Source organism: Ornithorhynchus anatinus, chromosome 19, assembly GCF_004115215.2.
Source record: "Ornithorhynchus anatinus isolate Pmale09 chromosome 19, mOrnAna1.pri.v4, whole genome shotgun sequence".
NCBI classification, from domain to species: Eukaryota; Metazoa; Chordata; class Mammalia; order Monotremata; family Ornithorhynchidae; genus Ornithorhynchus; species Ornithorhynchus anatinus.
In genome coordinates this window covers 1,153,774-1,174,746 of record NC_041746.1, presented here as the reverse complement: position 1 = coordinate 1,174,746, position 20,973 = coordinate 1,153,774, and the positions used below count along the sequence as shown (strand labels likewise).

The 20,973-nt window shown below is 56.4% G+C and overlaps 2 protein-coding genes across 3 annotated transcripts; both read left to right on the top strand.

Annotated features, from left to right (window-relative positions):
• The first annotated feature begins 1,590 nt into the window (after positions 1–1,590).
• Positions 1,591–10,614, top strand: RBM34 (RNA binding motif protein 34). Of its 2 annotated transcripts, XM_001512094.4 has the most exons (10): positions 1,591–1,798; positions 4,394–4,539; positions 5,334–5,553; positions 6,025–6,084; positions 7,078–7,121; positions 7,841–7,924; positions 8,435–8,498; positions 8,776–8,815; positions 9,655–9,773; positions 10,277–10,614. In XM_001512094.4, exons 1-10 carry the CDS (start codon positions 1,604–1,606, stop codon positions 10,553–10,555), a joined length of 1,251 nt encoding a protein of 416 aa, XP_001512144.2. In that variant the 5' UTR covers positions 1,591–1,603; the 3' UTR covers positions 10,556–10,614. The 2 variants fall into 2 exon arrangements, with proteins under 2 accessions (XP_001512144.2, XP_007668505.1); XM_007670315.2 differs by lacking the exon at positions 6,025–6,084.
• Positions 10,615–11,974: 1,360 nt separating this feature from the next.
• On the top strand, positions 11,975–20,566 carry TOMM20 (translocase of outer mitochondrial membrane 20). Its single transcript, XM_029047722.2, has 5 exons — positions 11,975–12,134; positions 17,993–18,039; positions 18,465–18,546; positions 18,956–19,098; positions 20,129–20,566. The coding sequence occupies exons 1-5, from the start codon at positions 12,014–12,016 to the stop codon at positions 20,171–20,173; spliced, it is 438 nt and encodes a 145-aa protein (XP_028903555.1). The 5' UTR covers positions 11,975–12,013; the 3' UTR covers positions 20,174–20,566.
• Positions 20,567–20,973: the final 407 nt, after the last annotated feature.

Sequence of the window (20,973 nt, the reverse complement as noted above, 5' to 3'; positions counted from 1 at the left end):
ATCCCCGTTTTACAGATGAGGGAACTGAGGCCCGGAGAGGTGAAGTGACTCACCCACGGTCACCCGGCTGACAAGTGGCAGAGCTGGGATTCGAACCCATGACCTCTGACTCCCCAGCCCGGGCTCTTTCCCCCGAGCCACGCTGCTTGTCAGGTGGGTGGCTGGTGGAGGTGCCCTGGGCCGAAGAAACGTTATTCAGGGAGGCCTCCTGGAGAGGGTAATAATGATTGCGGTATTTAAGCGCTTACTAGGTGCCAAGCACTGTACTAAACGCTGGTGGGGGGTGGGGGTGGAATACAAGCAAAGCAGGTTGGATAAATGTCCCACGAAGGGCGCTCGATCCCCATTTTACAGATGAGGGAACTGAGGCCCAGTGAAGCGACTTGCCCAAGGTCACACAGCAGGCAAGCGGCGGAGCCGGGATTGGAATCCAGATCCTCTCAGTCTCAAGCATCTGGAGAAGCAGCGTGGCTCAGTGGCAAGAGCCCGGGCTGGGGAGTCAGAGGACACGGGTTCTAATCCGGTCTCTGCCGCTTGTCAGCTGGGTGACTTTGTACAAGTCACTTTATAATGTTGGTATTTGTTAAGCGCTTACTACGTGCCGAGCACCGTTCTAAGCGCTGGGGTAGACACGGGGGAATCAGGTCGTCCCGCGTGGGGCTCACGGTCTTCATCCCCCTTTTCCAGATGAGGGAACCGAGGCACCGGGAAGTGAAGCGACTTGCCCAAAGTCACCCGGCTGACAGGTGGCCGAGCCGGGATTCGAACCCATGACCTCGGACGCCCAAGCCCGGGCCCTTTCCACGGAGCCACACGACTTCACTTCTCTGTGTCTGTTTCCTCATCTGGAAAATGGGGATGAAGACCGGGAGCCCCACGTGGGCCAGCCCGATCACCTTGTATCCTCCCCAGCGCTTAGAACGGTGCTTGGCACATAGGAAGCGCTTAACAGATACCATCATTATCAGGTGCTTAGCACATAGCACTGCCATAAGCGTTGGTTACCCCACGCCGGGCCTCCTCCTCCTCTGGAGGGGGAGGAGGAGATGGGGAGGGGGCGTGGTCTCCGGCCCGCGCCCTTGCCTCTGATTGGCGGCTCCCCCGGAGGGGCGGGGCCTGCGCCGCTCGTGCCTTTGATTGGCTGTCCCGGCCGGAGAGGGGGCGGGGTCTCCGCGCAGCGCGCGGCTTGGATTGGCGGCGCGGAGGGGGGGGCGGGGCCTGCGCCGCACGTGCCTTTGATTGGCGGCTGCCCCGGCCGGGGAGGAGGGGGCGTGGCCCCCACTCAGCGCGCCTTATCGATGGGGGGGGGGGGAAGCGGAGGGGGCGTGGTCTGGGCGCCGCGCGCGGCTTTGATGGGCGGCGCGGAGGGGGGGCGTGGTCACCGGGCCGCGCGCGGCTTGGATTGGCGGGGCGGAGGGGGCGTGGCCTCGGCGCCGCGCGCGGCTTGGATTGGCGGGTCGGAGGGGGCGTGGCCTCGGCGCCGCGCGCGGCTTGGATTGGCGGGGAGGGGGGGCGGGTCCTCCGCGTTCTGGCCTCTGATTGGCGGAGGGAGGGGGACCCGGAAGTGCGGCCCGGCCGGGGGCGGGGAGGGAGAGAAGGCGGCATGGCGGACGAGCGCACGGAGGAGGAGCAGCAGGAGCGAAGGCCCTCGGCCACCGGAGAATACCGGATCGGGCAGGTGGCGGGCAGCCTGCCGGGGGCCTCCGGGAGCCGGGGCAGCGCCGGGGCCTTCGCCTTGGCCTCCCTCTTCGCCCCCACGCTGCTCCAGACCCAAGCCCTTTACCGGCCCGCGCCCGCGGTGAGGACCCCATAATCATAATGGGGGTGTTTGTTAAGCAAGCGCTTACTCTGTGCAGAGCGCTGTGCTAATAATCATGTTGGGATTCGTTAAGCGCTTCCTCTGTGCCGGGCGCCGTTCTAAGCGCTGGGGGAGACCCAGGGGAATCAGGTGGTCCCACGTGGGGCTCACGCTCTTCATCCCCATTTTACAGAGGAGGGAACTGAGGCACCGAGGATGATGATAATAATAATCATGTTGGGATTTGTTAAGCGCTTCCTCGGTGCCGAGCACTGTTCTAAGCGCTGAGGTGGACATAGGGGAATCAGATGGCGCAGTGGAAAGAGCACGGGCTTTGGAGTCAGGGCTCATGAGTTCGAATCCCAGCTCTGCCACTTGTCGGCTGTGTGACTGTGGGCGAGTCACTTAACTTCTCTGGGCCTCAGTTCCCTCCTCTGTCAAATGGGATGAAGACTGTGAGCCCCACGTGGGACGACCTGATTCCCCTGGGTCTCCCCCAGCGCTTAGAACGGTGCTCGGCACATAGTAAGCGCTTAACAAATACCAACATTATTATTATTATTATTAGGTGGTCCCACGTGGGGCTCACGCTCTTCATCCCCATTTTACAGATGAGGGAACTGAGGCACCGAGAAGTGAAGGGACTTGCCCCCTGTCACACAGCTGACACGCGGTAGAGCCGGGATTCGAACCCATGACCTCCGACTCCAAAGCCCGGGCTCTTTCCACTGAGCCACGCTGCTTCCTGTGCTAAGCGCTGGGGGAGATGCAGGGTCATCAGGCGGTCCCCCGTGGGGCTCCCAGGCTTCATCCCTATTTTAATGTAATATGTTGGCCTTTGTTAAGCGCTTACTAGGTGCAGAGCACCGTGCTAAGCGCTGGGGGAGATGCAGGGTCATCAGGCGGTCCCCCGTGAGGCTCACGGTTCATCCCCATTTGACAGAGGAGGGGGCTGAGGCCTGGAGAATAATAATAATCATGTTGGTATTTGTTAAGCGCTTACTAGGTGCAGAGCACCGTGCTGAGCGCTGGGGGAGATGCAGGGCAATGAGGTGGTCCCCCGTGGGGCTCCCAGGCTTCATCCCCATTTGACAGAGGAGGAAACTGAGGTTCAGTGAAGTGACTGGCCCACAGTCACACGGCTGAAGGAATGATGGCACTTGTTAAGCGCTTACTATGTGCAGAGCACTGTTCTAAGCGCTGGGGAGATAGAAGGTCATCAGGTGGTCCCCCGTGGGGCTCACAGGCTTCATCCCCATTGTCCAGATGAGGGAACTGAGGCCCGGACAATAATAATAATGTGGGTATTTGTTAAGCGCTTACTGCGTGCAGAGCACTGTGCTAAGCACTGGAGGAGATGCAGGGGAATCAGGTGGTCCCACGTGGGGCTCCTAGGTTTCATCCCCATTTGACAGATGAGGTCACTGAGGCCCAGAGAAGTGAAGTGACTTGCCCACGGTCACCCAGTTGCCAAGTGGGGGAGCGGGATTCGAACCCATGACCTCTGACTCCAAAGCCCAGGCTCTTGCCATTGAGCCACACTGCTTCTCCCAAGCATCCAAGGCAAACCTACCACATGCTGCTCGACGGGGAGACACACACACACATAACAATAATAATAATAATAATGTTGGTATTTGTTAAGCGCTTACTATGTGCCCGGCACCGTTCTAAGCGCTGGGGGAGATACGGGGTCATCAGTTTGTCCCCCATGAGGCTCACAGTCTTCATCCCCCTTTTGCAGATGAGGGAACTGAGGCACCGAGAAGAGAAGTGACTTGCCCACAGTCACACACCTGCTAGGTGGTGGAGGCGGGATTAGAACCCACGACCTCTGACTCCTAAACCCGGGCTCTTGCCACTGAGCCACACTGCTTCTCTCATACATATATACACACACACACACTACACATGGCTCAGTGGAAAGAGCCCGGGCCTGGGAGTCAGAGGTCACGGGTTCTAATCCCCACTCCACCACTTGTCGGCTGTGGGACTTGGGGCCAGTCACTTCACTTTTCTGGACCTCAGTTGCCTCATCTGGAAAATGGGGATGAAGACTGTGAGCCCCACGTGGGACACCCTGATCGCTTCGTATCCCCCCCCCCCCAGCGCTTAGAACAGTGTTTTGCACATTGTAAGCATTGAACAAATGCCACCATTAATACACACCACACATGCATCCACACATACGCACGCCATACACACAACACACACATATACATTACACACACAACCCCCCCACACAAACACAAAATATATACCCCCCTACACGCATATACAACACACAAACACCCCGCACGTACACACCCACAACACACACCACCCGAACTCCCTCCCAAACACACACTTATCCCTCCCCCCCCCCCAGACAGTGAGCTCATGGTGGGCGGGGATCGTCACCGTTTACTGCCGGATCGTTCTTTCCCAAGCGCTCAGCACAGTGCTCCGCACGCAGAAAGCGCTCAGTAAAGACGATTGGATGAATGGATGGGGTGGCGGGAGGGAGGGGATCGTTCCCGGAGGTGGAAGGGAAAGGAGCGGGTCCCCGGGAGAAAGTGGGGGGGATTGAATCCGGGCTTTCGGCCCTCTCGAAAGGAGGCCACGAGGAGACGGAAAAGGAAAGAGGAAGAAGAGTCCGAAACCCCGACGGGCTCCGCCGGGGAGCCGAGACCCCCTGGGAAAAGAGCGAAGAAGAAGCGGCGGCAGCAGCCTTCCCTTGCAGATCAGAAGTTGGCAGACCGGTAGGCGAGGTCTCTTTTGCTTTCAGAAGCGAGAAGCGGCGGGGCCTAGGGGATGGAGCGTGGGCTGGGGGTCCCCAGGACCTGCCTTCTGGCCCTCGTCTGCTCTGTGGCCTTGGGCAAGCCACGTCACCTCTCCGTGCCTCAGTTTCTTCATCTGCGAAAACAGGGACTGAGACCGTGAGCCTCCTGTGGGACGAGAGACTGTTTCCGTCCCGATTTAGGCCGTATCTCCCCCCACGCCTGGTTCGGTGCCTGGCGCGTAGTAAGCGCTTAACGGATGCCACGGTGGTTAAGATCACCGGTGTCGGGAAGAATCTCCTCTTTGGCCCCGTGAAGGTTTGAAGAAAATTAATCCAGCCAACAATTACGTGTTTCAGTGCCTTCTGAGCCCTCGGCACTGGGCCGGTCGCCTGGGAGAACGCGCCAGTGGCGAGACCCAAATCCTCTCCTCGAGGAGCTTAAAGTCTAATGCCGGGGGAGGCCAAAAATGAATCGGAGATAACTAAAGCGGGAGGAAGAATGGGACCAGAGCAGGGAGCGTTACGGTTTTGATAGGACGAAAAGGTAGATGACCGCGTGCACGGATTTAAAAAAGTGCAAAATGCCTGTCTCTGGAGAAGCAAGGATGCTTCAGAGAACCGTAGACCGTAAGCTCGCCGCGGGAGGGGAACGTGTCCGCTTACCCTCGTGCTCTACTCTCCCCAGCGCTTAGTACGGCGCCCCGCACGTGGTGAGCGCTCGGTGAATACGACTGGGATGAATCGAACCGTAGCCGTTCTGTCTTTCCGACTCAGGGAGAGTGCCCTGACCTGTGCTGACGAAGAGGAGGAAGAAAGAGAAACCCAGGCTACGGAGAAGCGGAAAGGGGAAGCCAGGGGTCCGGGCGGCAAAGCCCCCGCGCGTTCTGCCGGGGCGAAGCCGAGGAAGCCGCACGAAGGCAGCCCGGAAGCGGAGCGGTTAAAGAACGAGCGGACGGTGTTCGTGGGGAACTTACCCGTCACCTGTAATAAGAAGGTGGGTGGATGGGGGGTGTCAGGACGCGGGGGGACGAGCCTTTGCTGGAGCTCGGCAGAGAGGGAAGGGGCGGGAGGTTGCGGGGTGAGGGAGGGAGGGAGAGCCCCCATTTACAGTCCGCAGAAAAAACACTTCTTTCATCCCGACGTTGGCCCATCGAGACCGAAACATCGGGAAGGGCCCCTAGTTACCTCCTCCCCAACTCCGCTGGGAAAACGGACAACTGTAAGGATCTGCGGAAAAGACTCTAAGCCCGTCGATTACACTGTAAGCTCATCGGTGGGCAGGGACTGTCTCTATCTGTGGCCGATTTGTCCATTCCAAGCGCTTAGTACAGTGCTCTGCGCATAGTAAGCGCTCAGTAAATACTATTGAACGAATGAATGAAAAGAAAAGTGACTAAGCCTCCGAGCCAACAGCAGGGGATTCGGTAAAACCAAAGTGAACTCGTTTCTGGTCTCGTTCGTTTAGAAACTCAAGTCGATTTTTAAGGAGTACGGACCCATAGAATCCGTTCGCTTCCGCTCCGTGGTAGGTTGGCTTCTTTTTGTCTCTAACATCGGGCAGGGGTTCCCCCTTTGACGTTGGGTGGTCCCGAGGGGACCCCACTTTTTACGGCTAGAAATATGAGCCGTGGCAGCGGAGCCCTGTGCTACGCCCTTGGGGTATTTAAGCACTTGTTATGCATCAACTATCATGTGGGAGCCGACTTCCACGTTTGTATCTTTCCTACTATTGGCCTCTCCCTCCTGTCTGCCTTTGGGCAGTTCTACCCTGAGCTTCCCAATTAGAAGGGAGGGAAAAGGAAGCGGGAAAACCACCCCCCTTGTGAAATGGACCCCAGTTGTGGGCAGAGCGTTTGGTCTCGTATTAATTCCCGCCTTTCCCTCCAGACTGTCGGCTCGTTACGGGCTGGGAGCGTATCCGCTCATTCTGCCGTACTCTCCCAAGTGCTCAGTACAGTACTCTTCACGTAGCAAGTACATCGCCTCGATTCTATTTAGTCGCCATTGTTTTTACGAGACGTTCTTCCCCTCGACTCTATTTATCGCCATCGTTCTCGTCCGTCCGTCTCCCCCGATTAGACCGGGAGCCCGTCAAACGGCAGGGACCGTCTCTATCCGTTGCCGACTTGTTCATTCCAAGCGCTTAGTCCAGTGCTCTGCACATAATAAGCGCTCAGTAAATACTATTGAATGAATGAAAGTGCTCAAATCCCATCGACGGTTTGATTGAGGACATTCAGACTTCTAGGCCCTGGGTGCCATGGGCTTCCATTTTTCCAGTTCTGTCACCCACGGTACCAAAAATAAGTGGTCGGCCACAGGAAAGCCGAAAAGGTATTTGGATAAGCCCCTTTGAAAAAGCACCTGTGTGTTTAACAAACTTGTTGAAACATTCAAATAGGCTCAGTGATAGATTTTTACTATCGTTGACCGTTATTTCTTCTGTAAACTCTCGCTTGGAAAATAAGACTCGTCTGCACTTTTAACCTCAAGTCCTTTCTCCGTTTCTCCCTAAAAGATTCCGGCAGAGGGCATTTCCACCAAAAAGCTAGCGGCGATCAAGTAAGATCTGCTTCTCCTGCGTGCCTCCTATCGGGGTGGAGACAAAAAAAAGTCGGGCCTCAACGTGTTCTGTGTTCCGAGGTCCTCTGTCTAGAAAATTTGGCGACTTTTACACGTCCGGGGCCGTTGACCTTAGGCTGTGTTTGACCTCAGGGGTGCTATTTTTTAGGGTTCTAGAACCGGTCCTGCCCAGACAGTTTAGGGAGCAGCAGCCGTGGCTTAGCAGATCGGGCCCGGGAGTCAGAAGGCCCCGGGTTCTAATCCCGACTCGGCCACTTGTCAGCTGGGTGGCCTTGGGCGAGTCACTTCACTTCTCTGGGCCTCAGTGACCTCATCTGGAAAATGGGGATTAAGGCAGGGAGCCCTACGTGGGACAGGGACCGTGTCCAACCCCATTTGCCTTTTATCTACCCCAGCGCTGTAGTACAGTGCCTGACACACAGCGCTAAACAAATACCACGGATATTATTATTATTACTGTATAGCTCGCGAGCAAACCGAGCCCAGATCTGCCTGAGCCCGGTGCTCTTCCCCCACCAGGAAAGATATACAGTCAGTGGCATTTACTGAGCCCTTACGGTGTGCCGAACGCTGTACCGAGCGCTTGGAAAAAGGATCTAGAGGGAATGATTGTACAGCATGTGAGGTTAGGGGGAGCAGGAAGACAAACTGCATTTGGGCTTCATGAGTTTATTTTCCACCTTCTCTCTTTCGGTCAGACGGAAGTTTCACCCCGAACAGAAGAATATCAACGCTTATGTTGTTTTTAAGAAAGAAAGTTCTGCCGCAAAAGCTCTGAAAAGGTACTTTTTTTCCCATCTTTTTTAGCCTGACACGGGAAATACGTTCTCAAGTCATTTTTCATTGAGGAGAGAAAAGACTATATCTTGGGTGGAAACTGATTTTAATAGCTGTGTAGAGACGCGGCGTGGCCTAGTGGCGAGAGCGTGGGCCCGGGCCTCAGAAAGACCTGGGTTCTGATCCCGGCTCTGCCAGTTGTCCGCGGTGTGACTTTGGGCAGGTCACTTCACTTCTCTGAGCCTCAGTTCCCTCCTCTGTAACATGGGGATTACGACTCGGAGCCCTACGTGGGACAAGAACTGTATCCAACCCCATTCGCTTGTATCTACCCCAGCGCTTAGGACGGCGCCTGGTACACTGCACTTAACGAATACCACAATCATCGTTATCGTGTGTGGTCACCCCCACACGCATACACCCACACGCACCCCTCAGCAAGACACCGGCAAGAATGCACGGCAGCGGCAGTCTGGCCTCTTTTCTGAGCGTCCGCTCTCGCCCCTATTTCGTAGAAACGGCACACAGATTTCAGATGGCTTCCGCATCAGAGTCGACCTTGCGTCTGAGACCTCTTCGGTGAGTAGCCTTAACTGTCATCATTCCTCCCGGCCGGGAAGAGGAAAAGCAGATCAGTTCTCCCCTAACCCCGACCCAGAATGCTTCTCTGGGAGAGAAGTCGGGGGTGGAGGTGATGAGGGGTGAGGGGCCCCAGCTCTGCTCTCTGACCCTGCTCCTCCCCACGTCCGGAAGACAGAACGCGTCCGGTGGTTCCCGATCAAGTAACCGGGTAACTCTGATCACCTCTGACTCACTACCCCTCTTCTCAACCTCCTGACTCTAATTTTTGTTGCAGAGGGACAAGAGATCCGTCTTTGTGGGGAATCTCGCCTACAGTAAGTTTCTTAACGCGTTGGAGACGAAGAGGTTCGCCTCTGTGGTCTAAAGTTTTCAAGTGAAACGGCGTGGTTTGAAGTATCCGCCCGGAAAATGGCGTTTTCGGTGCTGTTTATCGGGGATACACAAAGATCGCTTTCTGGGAGTCTCCAAAACGTAGATTCAGAGTACAGTCCGCTCTTAGCTGACCAAGCGCGTTACCCCCGGCTTGTTGGTTACGAGTAGATTTAATAATAATGTTGGTATTTGTTAAGCGCTTACTATGTGCCGAGCGCCGTTCGAAGCGCTGGGGGAGATACGGGGTCATCGGGTTGTCCCACGTGAGGCTCACAGTTAATCCCCATTTTACAGATGAGGTGACTGAGGCACAGAGAAGTGAAGTGACTTGCCCGCGGTAGATTTCTTGGGTTGGGGGCAGGGATGGGCCTGTAGACCACCGATCTGATCCCTCCCCTGGTATTTCAAGAAAAGTAGTTTCGGGGCCTAGGAACGTTAAAAACAAGTCTGCGAGTCAGCTTTGGCTGGAGATTTCCTTTGGCGTCGAAGACCGGTTCCCTTTAGCTTGATGCTCTCTAAACCCCTTGGCTGGTGTTAGACAGGGCAGACCTACCCCTAGACTGAAAGTTCTTTGTGGGCAGGGATGGGGGACTCTATCAACGCTACGGGATCGAACGGTACCAAGCGCTTAGCGGAATGCTGTACCCCCGGGACGTCCTCAGTCATTACCGCTGACTGGTGGATTGAAGAAACGCCATCGATCGACCGGCGTCCTCAGATAACTCTAGGGCCTTGGGGCCTTTAGGGGGACTCCTTTTCATTTTGTCGAACTCACCTCTAGAAATCGAAGAAGCTTCGGTCCAAGAACACTTCTCCGACTGCGGCCAGGTAGTAGCAGTGCGGATCGTGCGAGACGGAGTCACCGGCGCGGGCAAGGGGTTCGGCTACGTGTTGTTTGCGGTACGGAAGGCCCACGCCATCTTGTTTTCCCCCGCTGTCCTGCTTTGAAATTTTATTGTTGTTATTATTTTTAAATAGAAAAGAAAAAGGCACAACTCTCCTCTAAACTGTTAAGCCCCCTGTGGGCGGGGAACGTGTCTACCAACTCTTTTATATTGTAAATAATTATGGTATTTACCTCTTACCAAAGTGTACTGTCCCAAGCGCTTAATGCTTGGCATGTAGTAAGGGCTTAATAAAGACCATCATCATTATTATTATTATTATTACAGTGCTCTGCACACAGCACTCAATAAATACGATCGACCTCTAGAATTTCAGCCTCCTCCTCGTATTCGGGAAAGACGACTTCTAAATGTTCCGAAGCGCATTTCTAGAATACAATAATTTAGGGGACCGCATCATATCATATGCTCTAGAACAAAATAGTCAAAGTGCTAAGTTATTGTCTGTTGTCCGTGAGAAATGTTTTGTAAATGCAGACTCATTGATTATCTCGACAGAATACAGACGCTGTGCAGCTTGCCCTGAAACTAAACAATTCTGAATTGATGGGCCGAAAACTCAGAGTCATGCGTTCGGTCAGTAAAGAGAAAACGAGAGCAAGTCCAAACCCAAACCGGAAGGCCTTCGCCGCGTCAAAGCAGAGATTTAGTTCTCTGAAAGAAACGGGACATTCGGAGCACGCGTTTTCTGGGGAAAAAGCAATTCCTGGGAAGAAGAAGAAGAAAAAGAAGGGCCAAAAAACGGCAAACAGAAAGCAAGCGGAAAAACACAAATAAGGATGACTGATTTGGGGCTGGATGCTTCAATAAAGCTGGTTTGTCGTCCGACTCCCGTAGCGACAGATGTCGAGATGTGTCCTGGGAATCCAAAGCCGGGACTTTTCGAAACCCCCACATTTTGAACGGAGTGGTGGGCGCGGGAGAGGGCGCGGGGGTGGAGGTGGGTTTCTGCCAAATTGGGCCCCCCCGGCCTCGTCTCGGTACTTCAGCTGTCCTGGGAAAGGGGGAAGGGGACGTGGCTCAGAGGTCGGGGAGGGAGCTGGGGTTGTCGTGGATGATGGGTTTGGGGGGCTACTTAAAGCATCAAGGACAGCAAATAATCCACTGGGTCCCCGTGGTGGCAGCGTGGCTCAGTGGAAAGAGCCCGGGCTTGGGAGTCAGAGCTCATGGGTTCGAATCCCGGCTCCGCCGCCTGTCGGCTGGGTGACTGTGGGCAAGTCACTTCACTTCTCTGGGCCTCAGTTCCCTCATCTGTCAAATGGGGATTCAAACTGTGAGCCCCACGTGGGACAACCTGATGACCCCGTAAATCTACCCCAGCGCTTAGAACAGTGCTCGGCATATAGTAAGCGCTTAACAAATACCGACATTATTATTATTATCTCCCCCAGCGCTTAGAACAGTGCTCGGCACATAGTAAGCGCTTAACAAATACCGACATTATTATTGTTATTAATAACCCTAGGGAAGCAGCATGGCGCAGTGGAAAGAGCTTGGGAGTCAGAGGTCATGGGTTCGACTCCCACTCTGCCACTCGTCAGCTGTGTGACTGTGGACGAGTCACTTCACTTCTCTGGGCCTCAGTTCCCTCATCTGTCAAATGGGGGTGAAGACTGGGAGCCTCACGTGGGACAACCTGATGACCCTGGGTCTCCCCCAGCGCTTAGAACAGTGCTCCGCACAAAGTAAGCGCTTAAACAACATGATGATGATGCCCAGGCTCTTTCATTCATTCACTGAATAGTATTTATTGAGCGCTGACTCTGTGCAGAGCGCTGGGCATGGACAACTCGGCCATCCCTGCCCAGTGACGGGCTCGGGCTTCTCAATAGGGACCACGAAGAACGAAGGTGAATCGGTGAAAGAACAGTCAGGGCCGGGGGAAAATGGAGTCCGACCCCTTTTACCACGTGAGGTAACTGAGGCCCTGGGGGGGGGGGGAAGGGAGGGAGAAAGGCGCGCGAGGGCCTGCTGCGCCTGCGCAGAGCGCGCGGCTCCCCCTCCCACCGAGGGCGGGTGACGTCAGCGGGGAGGGGGCGAGCCCGCCGTCGCGGGAGGGTGACGTCAGCGGGGGGGGGGCAGGTGAGGCGGCCGTCGCGGGACGGTGACGTTTGGGGGGAGGTGCCGGCCGTCGCGGGGCGGGTGACGTCACGGGGGCGCGCCGGCCGTCGCGGGCGGGTGACGCGAGCGGGCAGCGGGGCGGCGGCGGCGGCGGCGGCAGGCGCGGGGCGGACGATGGTGGGGCGGAGCGGCGCCCTCGCCGCCGGCCTGTGCGGCGCCCTCTTCATCGGCTACTGCATCTACTTCGACCGCAAGAGACGGAGCCACCCCGACTTCAAACTCCGCCTCCGCGAGCGTGAGTCTCCCCGCGGCGCCGCCCCCGCCACGTGCCGCCCCCCCCCCCCGCATTCGACTTATATTCAGACCTTCCCCCCTCCCCCCCCCCCCAGCTCCTCGTGGATCCTCTCTTATGGGTGGGAGGCCTCCAGCGCCCACCGCGGGCGCTCTGCTAAACGCCGGGGAGCGGGCGATCATCATGGCATTCATTCAGTCGTATTTATTGAGCGCCGACTATGTGCAGAGCACCGTGCTGAGCGCTTGGAATGGACAATTGGGCGACAGAGAGGGACCGTCCCTGCCCCTTGACGGGCTCAGGGTCTAATCGGGGGAGACGGACGGACAAAAACAATAGCGATAAATAGAATCAAGGGGGTGCACACCTCATTGACAAAATAAATGGGGTGATTGAACGCTTACTATGTGCAGAGCACTGTTCTAAGCGCTGGGGGACATCCAAGCCCATCAGGTGTCCCACGTGGGGCGCCCAGGCTTCATCCCCACTTTAGTAATGATCATGTTGGTATCGGTTAAGCGCTTACTAGGTGCCGAGCACTGTTCCAAGCGCTGGGGGAGATAATAATGTAATAATGTTGGTATCTGTTAAGCGCTTACTAGGTGCCGAGCACTGTTCTAAGCGCTGGGGGAGATAATAATGTAATAATGTTGGTATCTGTTGAGCGCTTACTAGGTGCCGAGCACTGTTCTAAGCGCTGGGGGAGATAATAATGTAATAATGTTGGTATTTGTTGAGCGCTTACTAGGTGCCGAGCACTGTTCTAAGCGCCGGGGGAGATATAAGGTAACCACTTGGCCCCCAGATGGGGCTCATAGCCTTAATCCCCATTTTACAGGTGGGGTAACTGAGGCACAGAGAAGTTGTGACTTGCCCCAGGTCACACAGCTGGCAAGTGGCCGAGGCGGGATGTGAACCCATGACCTCCACATCAGGTTGTAATAATGTTGGTATTTGTTAAGCGCTTACTTTGTGCCGAGCACTGTTCTAAGCGCTGGGGGAGATACGGGGGAATCAGGTTGTCCCACGTGGGGCTCACAGTCTTAATCCCCATTTTACGGATGAGGTAACTGAGGCACAGAGAAGTTAAATGACTTGCCCAAAGTCACAGCTGACAAGGGGCAGAGCCGGGATTCGAACCCATGACCTCTGACTCCAAAGCCCAGACTCTTTCCACTGAGCCACGCTGCTCCTCTAGGTTGTCCCACGTGAGGCTCACAGTCTTCCTCCCCATTTGACAGAGGAGGGAACTGAGGCCCAGAGAAGTGAAGCGACTCGCCCACAGTCACACAGCTGACAAGGGGCAGAGCCGGGATTCGAACCCACGACCTCTGACTCCCAAGCCCGGGCTCTTTCCACCGAGCCACGCTGCTTCTCTCTTGTACTAAGCGCTGGGCTGGCTACAGCCCCATCGGCAATAATGTTTATTATAATAAGAATAATAATGGGAGTACTTTTTAAGCGCTTACTTTGTGCTGGGAACTGTACTAAGCGTCGGAGTGGATCCAAGCCGATCGACTATAATCTTTATTATGATAATATAATTATTATATAGTGATATGTCTATGTGCCGGGAACTGTACTCAGCGCCAGGGTGGATACAAGCCCGTCGAGAATAATGTTTATGATAATCATAAGGATGGTAGTTGTTAAGCGCTTACTGCGTGCCGGGCACTGTACTGAGCGCCGGGGTGGATACAAGAATAACCGGTCGGACACAGTCCCTGTCCCCTGTGGGGCTCAGTTGCAATCCCCAGTTTGTAGATGAGATAACCGAGGCCCGTAGAAGCTAGGTGACTTCCCCAAGGTCACACAGCAGAGAAGAGGAGGAGCCGGGATGAGAACCCATGACCTTCTGACTCCCAGGCCCGTGCTCTAGCCACGACGCCGTGCTAATGGTTGTATTGTACTCTCCCCAGTGCTTAGTACAGGGCTTTGCCCCCAGTCAGCGCTCAGTACAGTGCCCTGCATGCGGTAAGAGCTCAATAAATACGATTGAAAGAACGGGTGAGGCGTGGGTACCTGGGCCTCCCCGCCTGGGGTTGGGCCTAAACCCAGTTGGTGGGTGGTGAATCGTACTTTCTCAAGCGCTTAGTACAGTGCTCTGCACACAGTAACTGCTCGATAAATACGACTGAATGAATGAATAAACGTGCCCGCCAGGCCTGCGTTTCGGGCGTCACGTCCCCGCTCTGTCCCTCCACCCCCGGCCCTTCCTGATGTATTTTTCTCCTCACTCCCTGCAACGTCGACACAGATGGACGGTTTTTCACGGCCCGACGCAGACGGACGGTTTTCCACGGCCCGTTTCTCGCCTCCTCCCCGAGGCCCGAGTCCGGCCCGCGGCACGGATTCTCCCAGAGGGGCGGCCGGCGAGCCAACAGCTCAACGGCCAGTCCCGCCACCCGCTCAGAGACCTCGGTAGACTGGCAGGGAGAATTTGCCAAGCGGCAGGCGTGGCGACGATAAACGCCGGCGGATCTAGGCGGCTCCTTCGGGAAGGGCTGGGAAGAGAGGTCGCGTTTGGCCACTCCGGACGACTAAAGTAGCTGTTGGTTGCACGTGGGATCGTGGGCGGTGGTTATAAATCACGATTCGCGCCACCCCCGGACCGCATAGGTGATTTATTATAATTAATCATCAGACTCCACCTTTACGTCAGGGAGTCGAAGGGCCGAAAAGACCTTGAGAGGTCGTGAGCCATTCGCCAGCCTTCAGGTCGACGTGGCGTTAGCCGAGTGGGAGTCCTCCAGGTCGGGCGACCGTTTTATCCGATATCAGCCCCCCACCCCGACGCTGCTGCTGGTCCCCACAGCCCCTCCCCACCCCCCCAGGATCCGGGTCACTGCAGTTCAATCAATCAATCGTATTCACTGAGCACCGACTGTGTGCGGAGCACTGTACTCAGCTCTTGGAAGAGTACAATATAACAGAATTAGTGGAAATGCCCCCTTCCCACAGTGGGTTTACAGTCTAGAGGGGGTTTCCCTGATCCTCGGCCCCCCCCGGGAGGATGGGAGAGGGAGCGATTTGGAACCGCAAAGGCTGCCAGGGGACGATGGCCCCCACCAGTCCCCCCGCCCCAGGCATCTTGGCATGTCCCCCCTCGGGGACGGCCTCGCCAACAGCTTTCGCTTGCCAGGGCCTCACCCGGGACTAAAGAGAGAGATGCTTTCCCCCTCTCTGTTAAGAGGGCCGCTGCTTTGTTTGGATGTTACCGGGAGACCGGCGTAACCTCTGGATTGATCGTTACAAAATCCGAATCCTAGTTTCGGGAAGCGCCGGCTAACTGAGTCTGTCGCTTGATTTCAGTTAAAAAGAAAGAAGCTGTGACTGCAGGTTAAACTTTAATCCAGAAAGAAGCCAGAGCAAGCTGAATTTTTGAGAATGTGCGACGTAGTCAAAGATGGGGCGGGGAGGATGAGGCCAGAGCAGTGTGTGCCGCAGCCGCTGGCCCGAGGGCTCCATCTCACCCCTGAATCGGTGGCTTTGGCCGGAAAACCAACTCTCTCTGATGGCGGCTCCAGGCCAGCTCAGAAAACGACCCTGGAAAAACGCGCCGTCCCTTCCCTGTCCTCCTCTCTCCAGACCAAGAGAAATCAGTGGAGAATCTTGCAGGCCTGAATCCTGAAGCTGGACGCTGGCTTGGAAGGGACCCTCAACTAGGGAGACCGCTCTAGATCAATCGAATAAAAAGAGCCAGGGTAATGGTTAAGCGCCCTGGGGTAGATTCAGGCCCATCAGAGCAGCCACGGTCCTTGTCCCACGTGGGGCTCTCACGGTCTAAGGGGAAAGTAGAACAGGCGTCTAATCTCCATTTTGCAGGCGAGGAAACTGGGGCACAGAAAAGTCAAACGACTTGCTCAAGGTCACACAGCAGTGGTGGAGCTGGGATTAGAACCCGGGACCCTTAACTCTGCCCCGTGCCCTTTCCGCCAGCCCTCACTGCTTCCGTCTAATGTTGGACCGGCCTGAGTTAGGCTTTTAGATTGGTTAAATGCTTACTTTGGGCCAGGCCCTGTACTGAGCGCTGAGGGGGATACAAGCAAATCGGGTCGGACACGGTCCCTGTCCCGCCGGGTCCCAATCTCAATCCCCGTTTTACAGGTGAGGGAGATGACTTGTGGCAGAACCGGGATCGGAACCCATGCCCACCTGACTCCAAGCCCCAGGCTGTATCCAAAAGCCGTGCCGCTTTTCCACAATCAATCAGTAGTATCTCCTGAACCCACCCATCCCGCGCAGAGTACTGTACTGAGCACCTGGAAGAGTCCAGTAGCCCTGGAAGGCAGAATCTCTGCCCGTAAGGAGCTTACGTAATGAGGCATGAGCACTCTTTAGGAGGTTCTGAGTACACAAGCGCGTAGGAGGTGCGGTCGCTGAAATGGCAGTCGAGGTAACCTAATCGTGAAAGGCCTCCCGGAGATGCGGTTTTTATTCCTCCGGGAACCCCCTCTTCCCATATCACAGGGGAAGCCGTGGGGGTCGGCAGGGGTCGTGGGAAGAGAGCCGGGTGGGAAAAATAAACAGCCTCTCCGAAGGGAATAGCGAGAGACAGCGGGGAAGCGTAAGTATGGAATCACCCACCCCCTCCTCCGGTGAGGACTAAACGGAGGGGCCGGATTGTTCCCGCCCAGAGCCTAACTCCACCCCCAGTTTTACCATTATCATTGGCCACCGGGATTTCCCTTCTTGGGACCTCGATCCAGTCTGGGGGTTTATCCCGGTGCAGTTTAGAGGGCTGGCTTTTTGTTTTGTTTTTTCCCTTTTGCTCTTTGACGTACCGGATGTGGATTCGAGCCTCGAAGTTTGGCCTCGAAGACATCCTGCCAGCCCTCTGGGGTCCCGCGTTAGCCGGGGTGCCGAGCCGAGCGTTGGCGTCTAAACCAACAGCCCTTTGTCGGCGACCCCCGGCACCCCACGTTGAGCCATCGCTTGGGGCCGAGGGAGACCGCCAGACCGCCAGCTCCTTTCCTTATCAACCTCCCGGGGTCTTCTCTTTTTCGGTGATGATTCTCTAAGGGAATTGCACCTTTCCTCTCAGGCTTTATGTAGCGAGGACTCCCCCTGCAAGCTGGCAACTTGTTAAAGCCGGATTGAAAAATAGGTCGCTCTAAAATAGGTAAATGGGGCTGCCTCCTGCAGGAGTTACCCTGCTGCCCGAATTCTGCTGCTCTTCGGGGTTTCCGGCCGAGCGGGGAGCTTTTCCCTCGTCCCCAAGGGACAGTACCCAGGTTGGCCTCCATAGAAGTAGTACAGAGGGAGGCCGGTGGGGAACGTATCCGTTCATCGTTAGGTTGTACCCTCCCGGCCGTGTAGTCCAGTGCCGTGCACGCAGTAAGCACTCGATAAATAGCACTGACTGTTGGAGGGGCTTTCCTACCCCTCCCTCATTATTCATCCTCCAGCTAGCGGAGCGTCTGCTTGGGGTGCCGTCTTGTGGAGGGAACACCCATCTCCACCTGTAGAGGTGGGGCATGGGTCCGTCACTGCCCTAATAATAAATTTATTAAGCGCTTACTAGGTGCCAGGCGCCGTTCTAAACGTGAGGGTAGATACAAGTTAATCTGGGTGGGCACAGTCCTTGTCCCGCGCAGGGTTCACACTCTTAATCGCCGTTTTACAAATGAGGGAGCTGAGGCACAGAGAAGTGAAGTGACTTGCCCGAGGTCACAAAGCAGACAAGTAGCAGAAGGGGGATTAGTACCCAAGTCCTTCTGACTTCCAGGCCCGGGCTCTTTCCTAGAGTGGCTGAGCGTTGCCCTGCCTTCCGACCGCCGACCCGCCTTCTTAAGTGCCGTCACGCCATCCTGATAGTGGAAAGACGAAAGACCTATCGATTTTTCCGGTTGTCATTGCAGGAAGGAAGAAACAGAAGCTTGCCAAAGAGAGAGCCGGGCTTTCCAAGGTAACACCTTGAAACACGTGTTTCCGACGAGGAGGCTTCACCACCCTGAGCGAAGGGGTTCCGGGGGCTTCCTCGTCAGGGCGCGTAAGGCCGTTTTAGGGTGGGGTGACTCCGTTACTCCTGACAGCTGCTCCTCCCCGCTCCCTGTTTTGTAGCCGCCAACGGGGAGCCGTGTAAGAATAAGACTCAGGAAGAAACCCACCCACGAGAAGAGCTCTTGAAAAATTAGTGGTTCCTTGTATGCGATCGGTCTCGTGTGGGTCATCCTTTCCTAAGATCCTCGGGGTGGCAAAGAATTTCAGTAGCGTTCAGGGTGGAGGAGTCCAGGATGGGTTGAGGGGAGGGAGGGGTGGCCTCCTCTTCAGTGTTAACTGCTTTTCGAGCCATCTGGCCACCTGCTAAATTTAATTCAATTTGGCTTCCAGCTTCCGGACCTTAAAGATGCTGAAGCTGTTCAGAAGTTCTTCCTTGAAGAGATACAGCTTGGTGAAGAATTGCTAGCGCAAGGTGATTGTTGTGGCAGGCTCAGAGGGCAGAGACTGGGGGAGGTTTCTCTACCAAACTCGGTTGGGGCCAAAGAGGGAGGGTTTATTTGTTTGTTTTGGGGGTTTGACAAGTCAAGCAACTAACACTTTCCCGAGGTTTGTTCCTGTGCCAGATTTTGGGGTGCAGGAGGGTGAGAGGAGAGAGGTTGCAGATCGGTGTTGGAGGGGCGTGATATCTGCTCCACCGGATATAGAGCCTGCACTTAAGGGGAGGGTTGGGGGATCCTCTCCCCGCGAGGGTTTCTGCAGCCCCCCAACGGGTTGGGCGGGTGTCCGTTGCCGGGGAGAGCGCGACAGTCTCCAACTGGGGCGCCTCGCACCGTGCGAAGCGGAAGGTCTTGGCCGTCCCGAAAGCCTCGTCTGTGTTTCAGGGGAGTATGAGAAGGGGGTCGACCACCTGACCAACGCCATTGCAGTGTGTGGGCAGCCCCAGCAGCTGCTGCAGGTCTTACAGCAAACGCTTCCACCCCCCGTGTTCCAGATGCTCCTGACTAAACTCCCGACAATCAGCCAGGTGAGACCGCGGAGGCCATTTTGACGTCTGCCCTCCGAGCGCTTCAGCTCTGCTGAAAGGTGCACCGGGGAACGCACTCAGAGGAGGACAGAGTAGCGAACTCTCCCAAGCGCTCGGCTCCCAGTGCTCCGCACAGTTAGTCGCTCGGCAGATACGGTCGATACGGGGATTTCTGTGTCTTCCCGGTTTGCTGTCTCGGGGGCCCTGTCAGGCCCCCAAGATTTCAGCCCGGGGTCTGGTCTCTCCAGGAGATTGGAGTCGGGGGACAGAGGGGAGCGGTCCACCGTTAGGCTGCGTCTCTTGGCACGTCCCTGGCTGTAAGGTGGCTGGCGAAGGCAGGGCGGCGGGAGGCCGGCATTAGTCGTACCGAGGCTGAGACGGTGGAAGCTCCCACCGGGACCTTGTTAACACGGATCCAGGCTAGTCTGTGTTTCGGAAGTGAGTTTGGCGTTTAGGGGTTGGAGTCTGACCCCAGCACGCTCCATCCTGAGGCCAGGGGCCCGGGTGGCCCTCCATCCGCAGTCCTGAGCTCGGACGTGCAGGAGAAGCCAGGCGTTCCAGCCGCTTTGGGTGATTCCCCTTTGTGCCTTCCGGTGCCCTAAAGGGGCCCCGGGCCGTGTGTAGGGACGAGACGACAGCTGTGCTCAGAACGGGCGCCGGGATGCCTCCCAGCAGGGCTCTTGTCCCCGCCCCGTCACGATCTAATCGGAAGATCCAGCCCGAAACCTTCGCGCGGCCGTTGTTCTAGCGCGGAGGGTAGCTTTATCGAGGTCAAAGCCCCAAGCGTGCCGAGCCGGACTGGCACCGGAGGGCCAGGTGGCATTGTGGCTGTCGGGGTTTGGGCTGGGGGGCACCCGAGTGGGTTTCTCCGGACAGAAACCAACGGCCACTGTCGCTGCTCGGCCGCCGTCCCGCGTTCCTCCCCGAGGGGCGAGGGCCTTCACCCCGGAGAAGGAGGCTTGTCCGGGCTCCGTCGGAACCGGCCCGACGGCATTCTGACGGCAAGGTCTCGACGCTTTTCTCCCCTCAGAGAATCGTAAGTGCACAGAGCTTGGCTGAGGATGACGTGGAGTGAGAGCCAGCGGCCGACGCGCCGAGAACCGCCACGACACCCCGGCGATTCCACGCCCCGAAGATGAGCAGCCTCGAGAGGGGGACGGGCGGCCGCGGCGCCCCGGTGGGCCCGGCGCCCGCCCCGCGGACACCTAGCAGAGTTCACTCTCACCCAGGGTGGGTCCTTGGCCTGGATTTTATTTATTTATCCAAGTGAAAAGTGTATTTTGATAAAAAAAAAAAAAAAAAAAAAAAGCTTTTCATTTTATAAATACACTGAGTTGAGTATCTAAGTATCACCCAAGTACTAAAATGTCCAGCTATAACGTTCGTAAGACGAGGCTACAACATCAAATTCCCGATGCTCATTTTTGAAACCAAGTCGAGGCAATAAAAAAGAATTCTGCGCTTTGTGTGTGGGCGTGCGTGGGTGCGCTGTGTGATTGCCGCAACGGGGGTTGGCGGGGCGGTGGAGGGGAGGGTGGTGTCTTGGACGATGGTGACCTAGGCCAGAGCGTAGAGCAGGCCCCCCCGTTACCGGCCCGACCCGGCGCTTCCGCCTTCCGAGGCCGTCGACCCGGCCGAGCCACCCCTGCTGCAGACTGTCGGGATCGGGTAGGGTTTGGGGTAATTTCCTTCCGATAAATGTCTGGCTAAGTACCTGGATATTTTTGCCAGAGGCTGCTGGCGGAGAGGGAATGCCCTCCCAGTGCCAGAGGACCCAGGTTGCCTTCCTTGAACACGGGCAGTGTTTGTGCTGTGGCACCAGCGAGGCCTCCGGTGCACGGGGAGGCCGTAAGCGGTGCACGGGGAGGCCGGCGG

Coding starts and splice junctions, on each gene's coding strand:
- RBM34 (XM_001512094.4), top strand. CDS start 1,604: ATGGCGGACGAGCGCACGGAGGAGGAGCAGCAGGAGCGAAGGCCCTCG. Junction 6,085..7,077: donor CCGTTCGCTTCCGCTCCGTG/GTAGGTTGGCTT, acceptor TCTCCCTAAAAG/ATTCCGGCAGAGGGCATTTC. Junction 7,122..7,840: donor AAAAAGCTAGCGGCGATCAA/GTAAGATCTGCT, acceptor TCTTTCGGTCAG/ACGGAAGTTTCACCCCGAAC.
- TOMM20 (XM_029047722.2), top strand. CDS start 12,014: ATGGTGGGGCGGAGCGGCGCCCTCGCCGCCGGCCTGTGCGGCGCCCTC. Junction 12,135..17,992: donor CAAACTCCGCCTCCGCGAGC/GTGAGTCTCCCC, acceptor TTGTCATTGCAG/GAAGGAAGAAACAGAAGCTT. Junction 18,547..18,955: donor TGAAGAATTGCTAGCGCAAG/GTGATTGTTGTG, acceptor TCTGTGTTTCAG/GGGAGTATGAGAAGGGGGTC.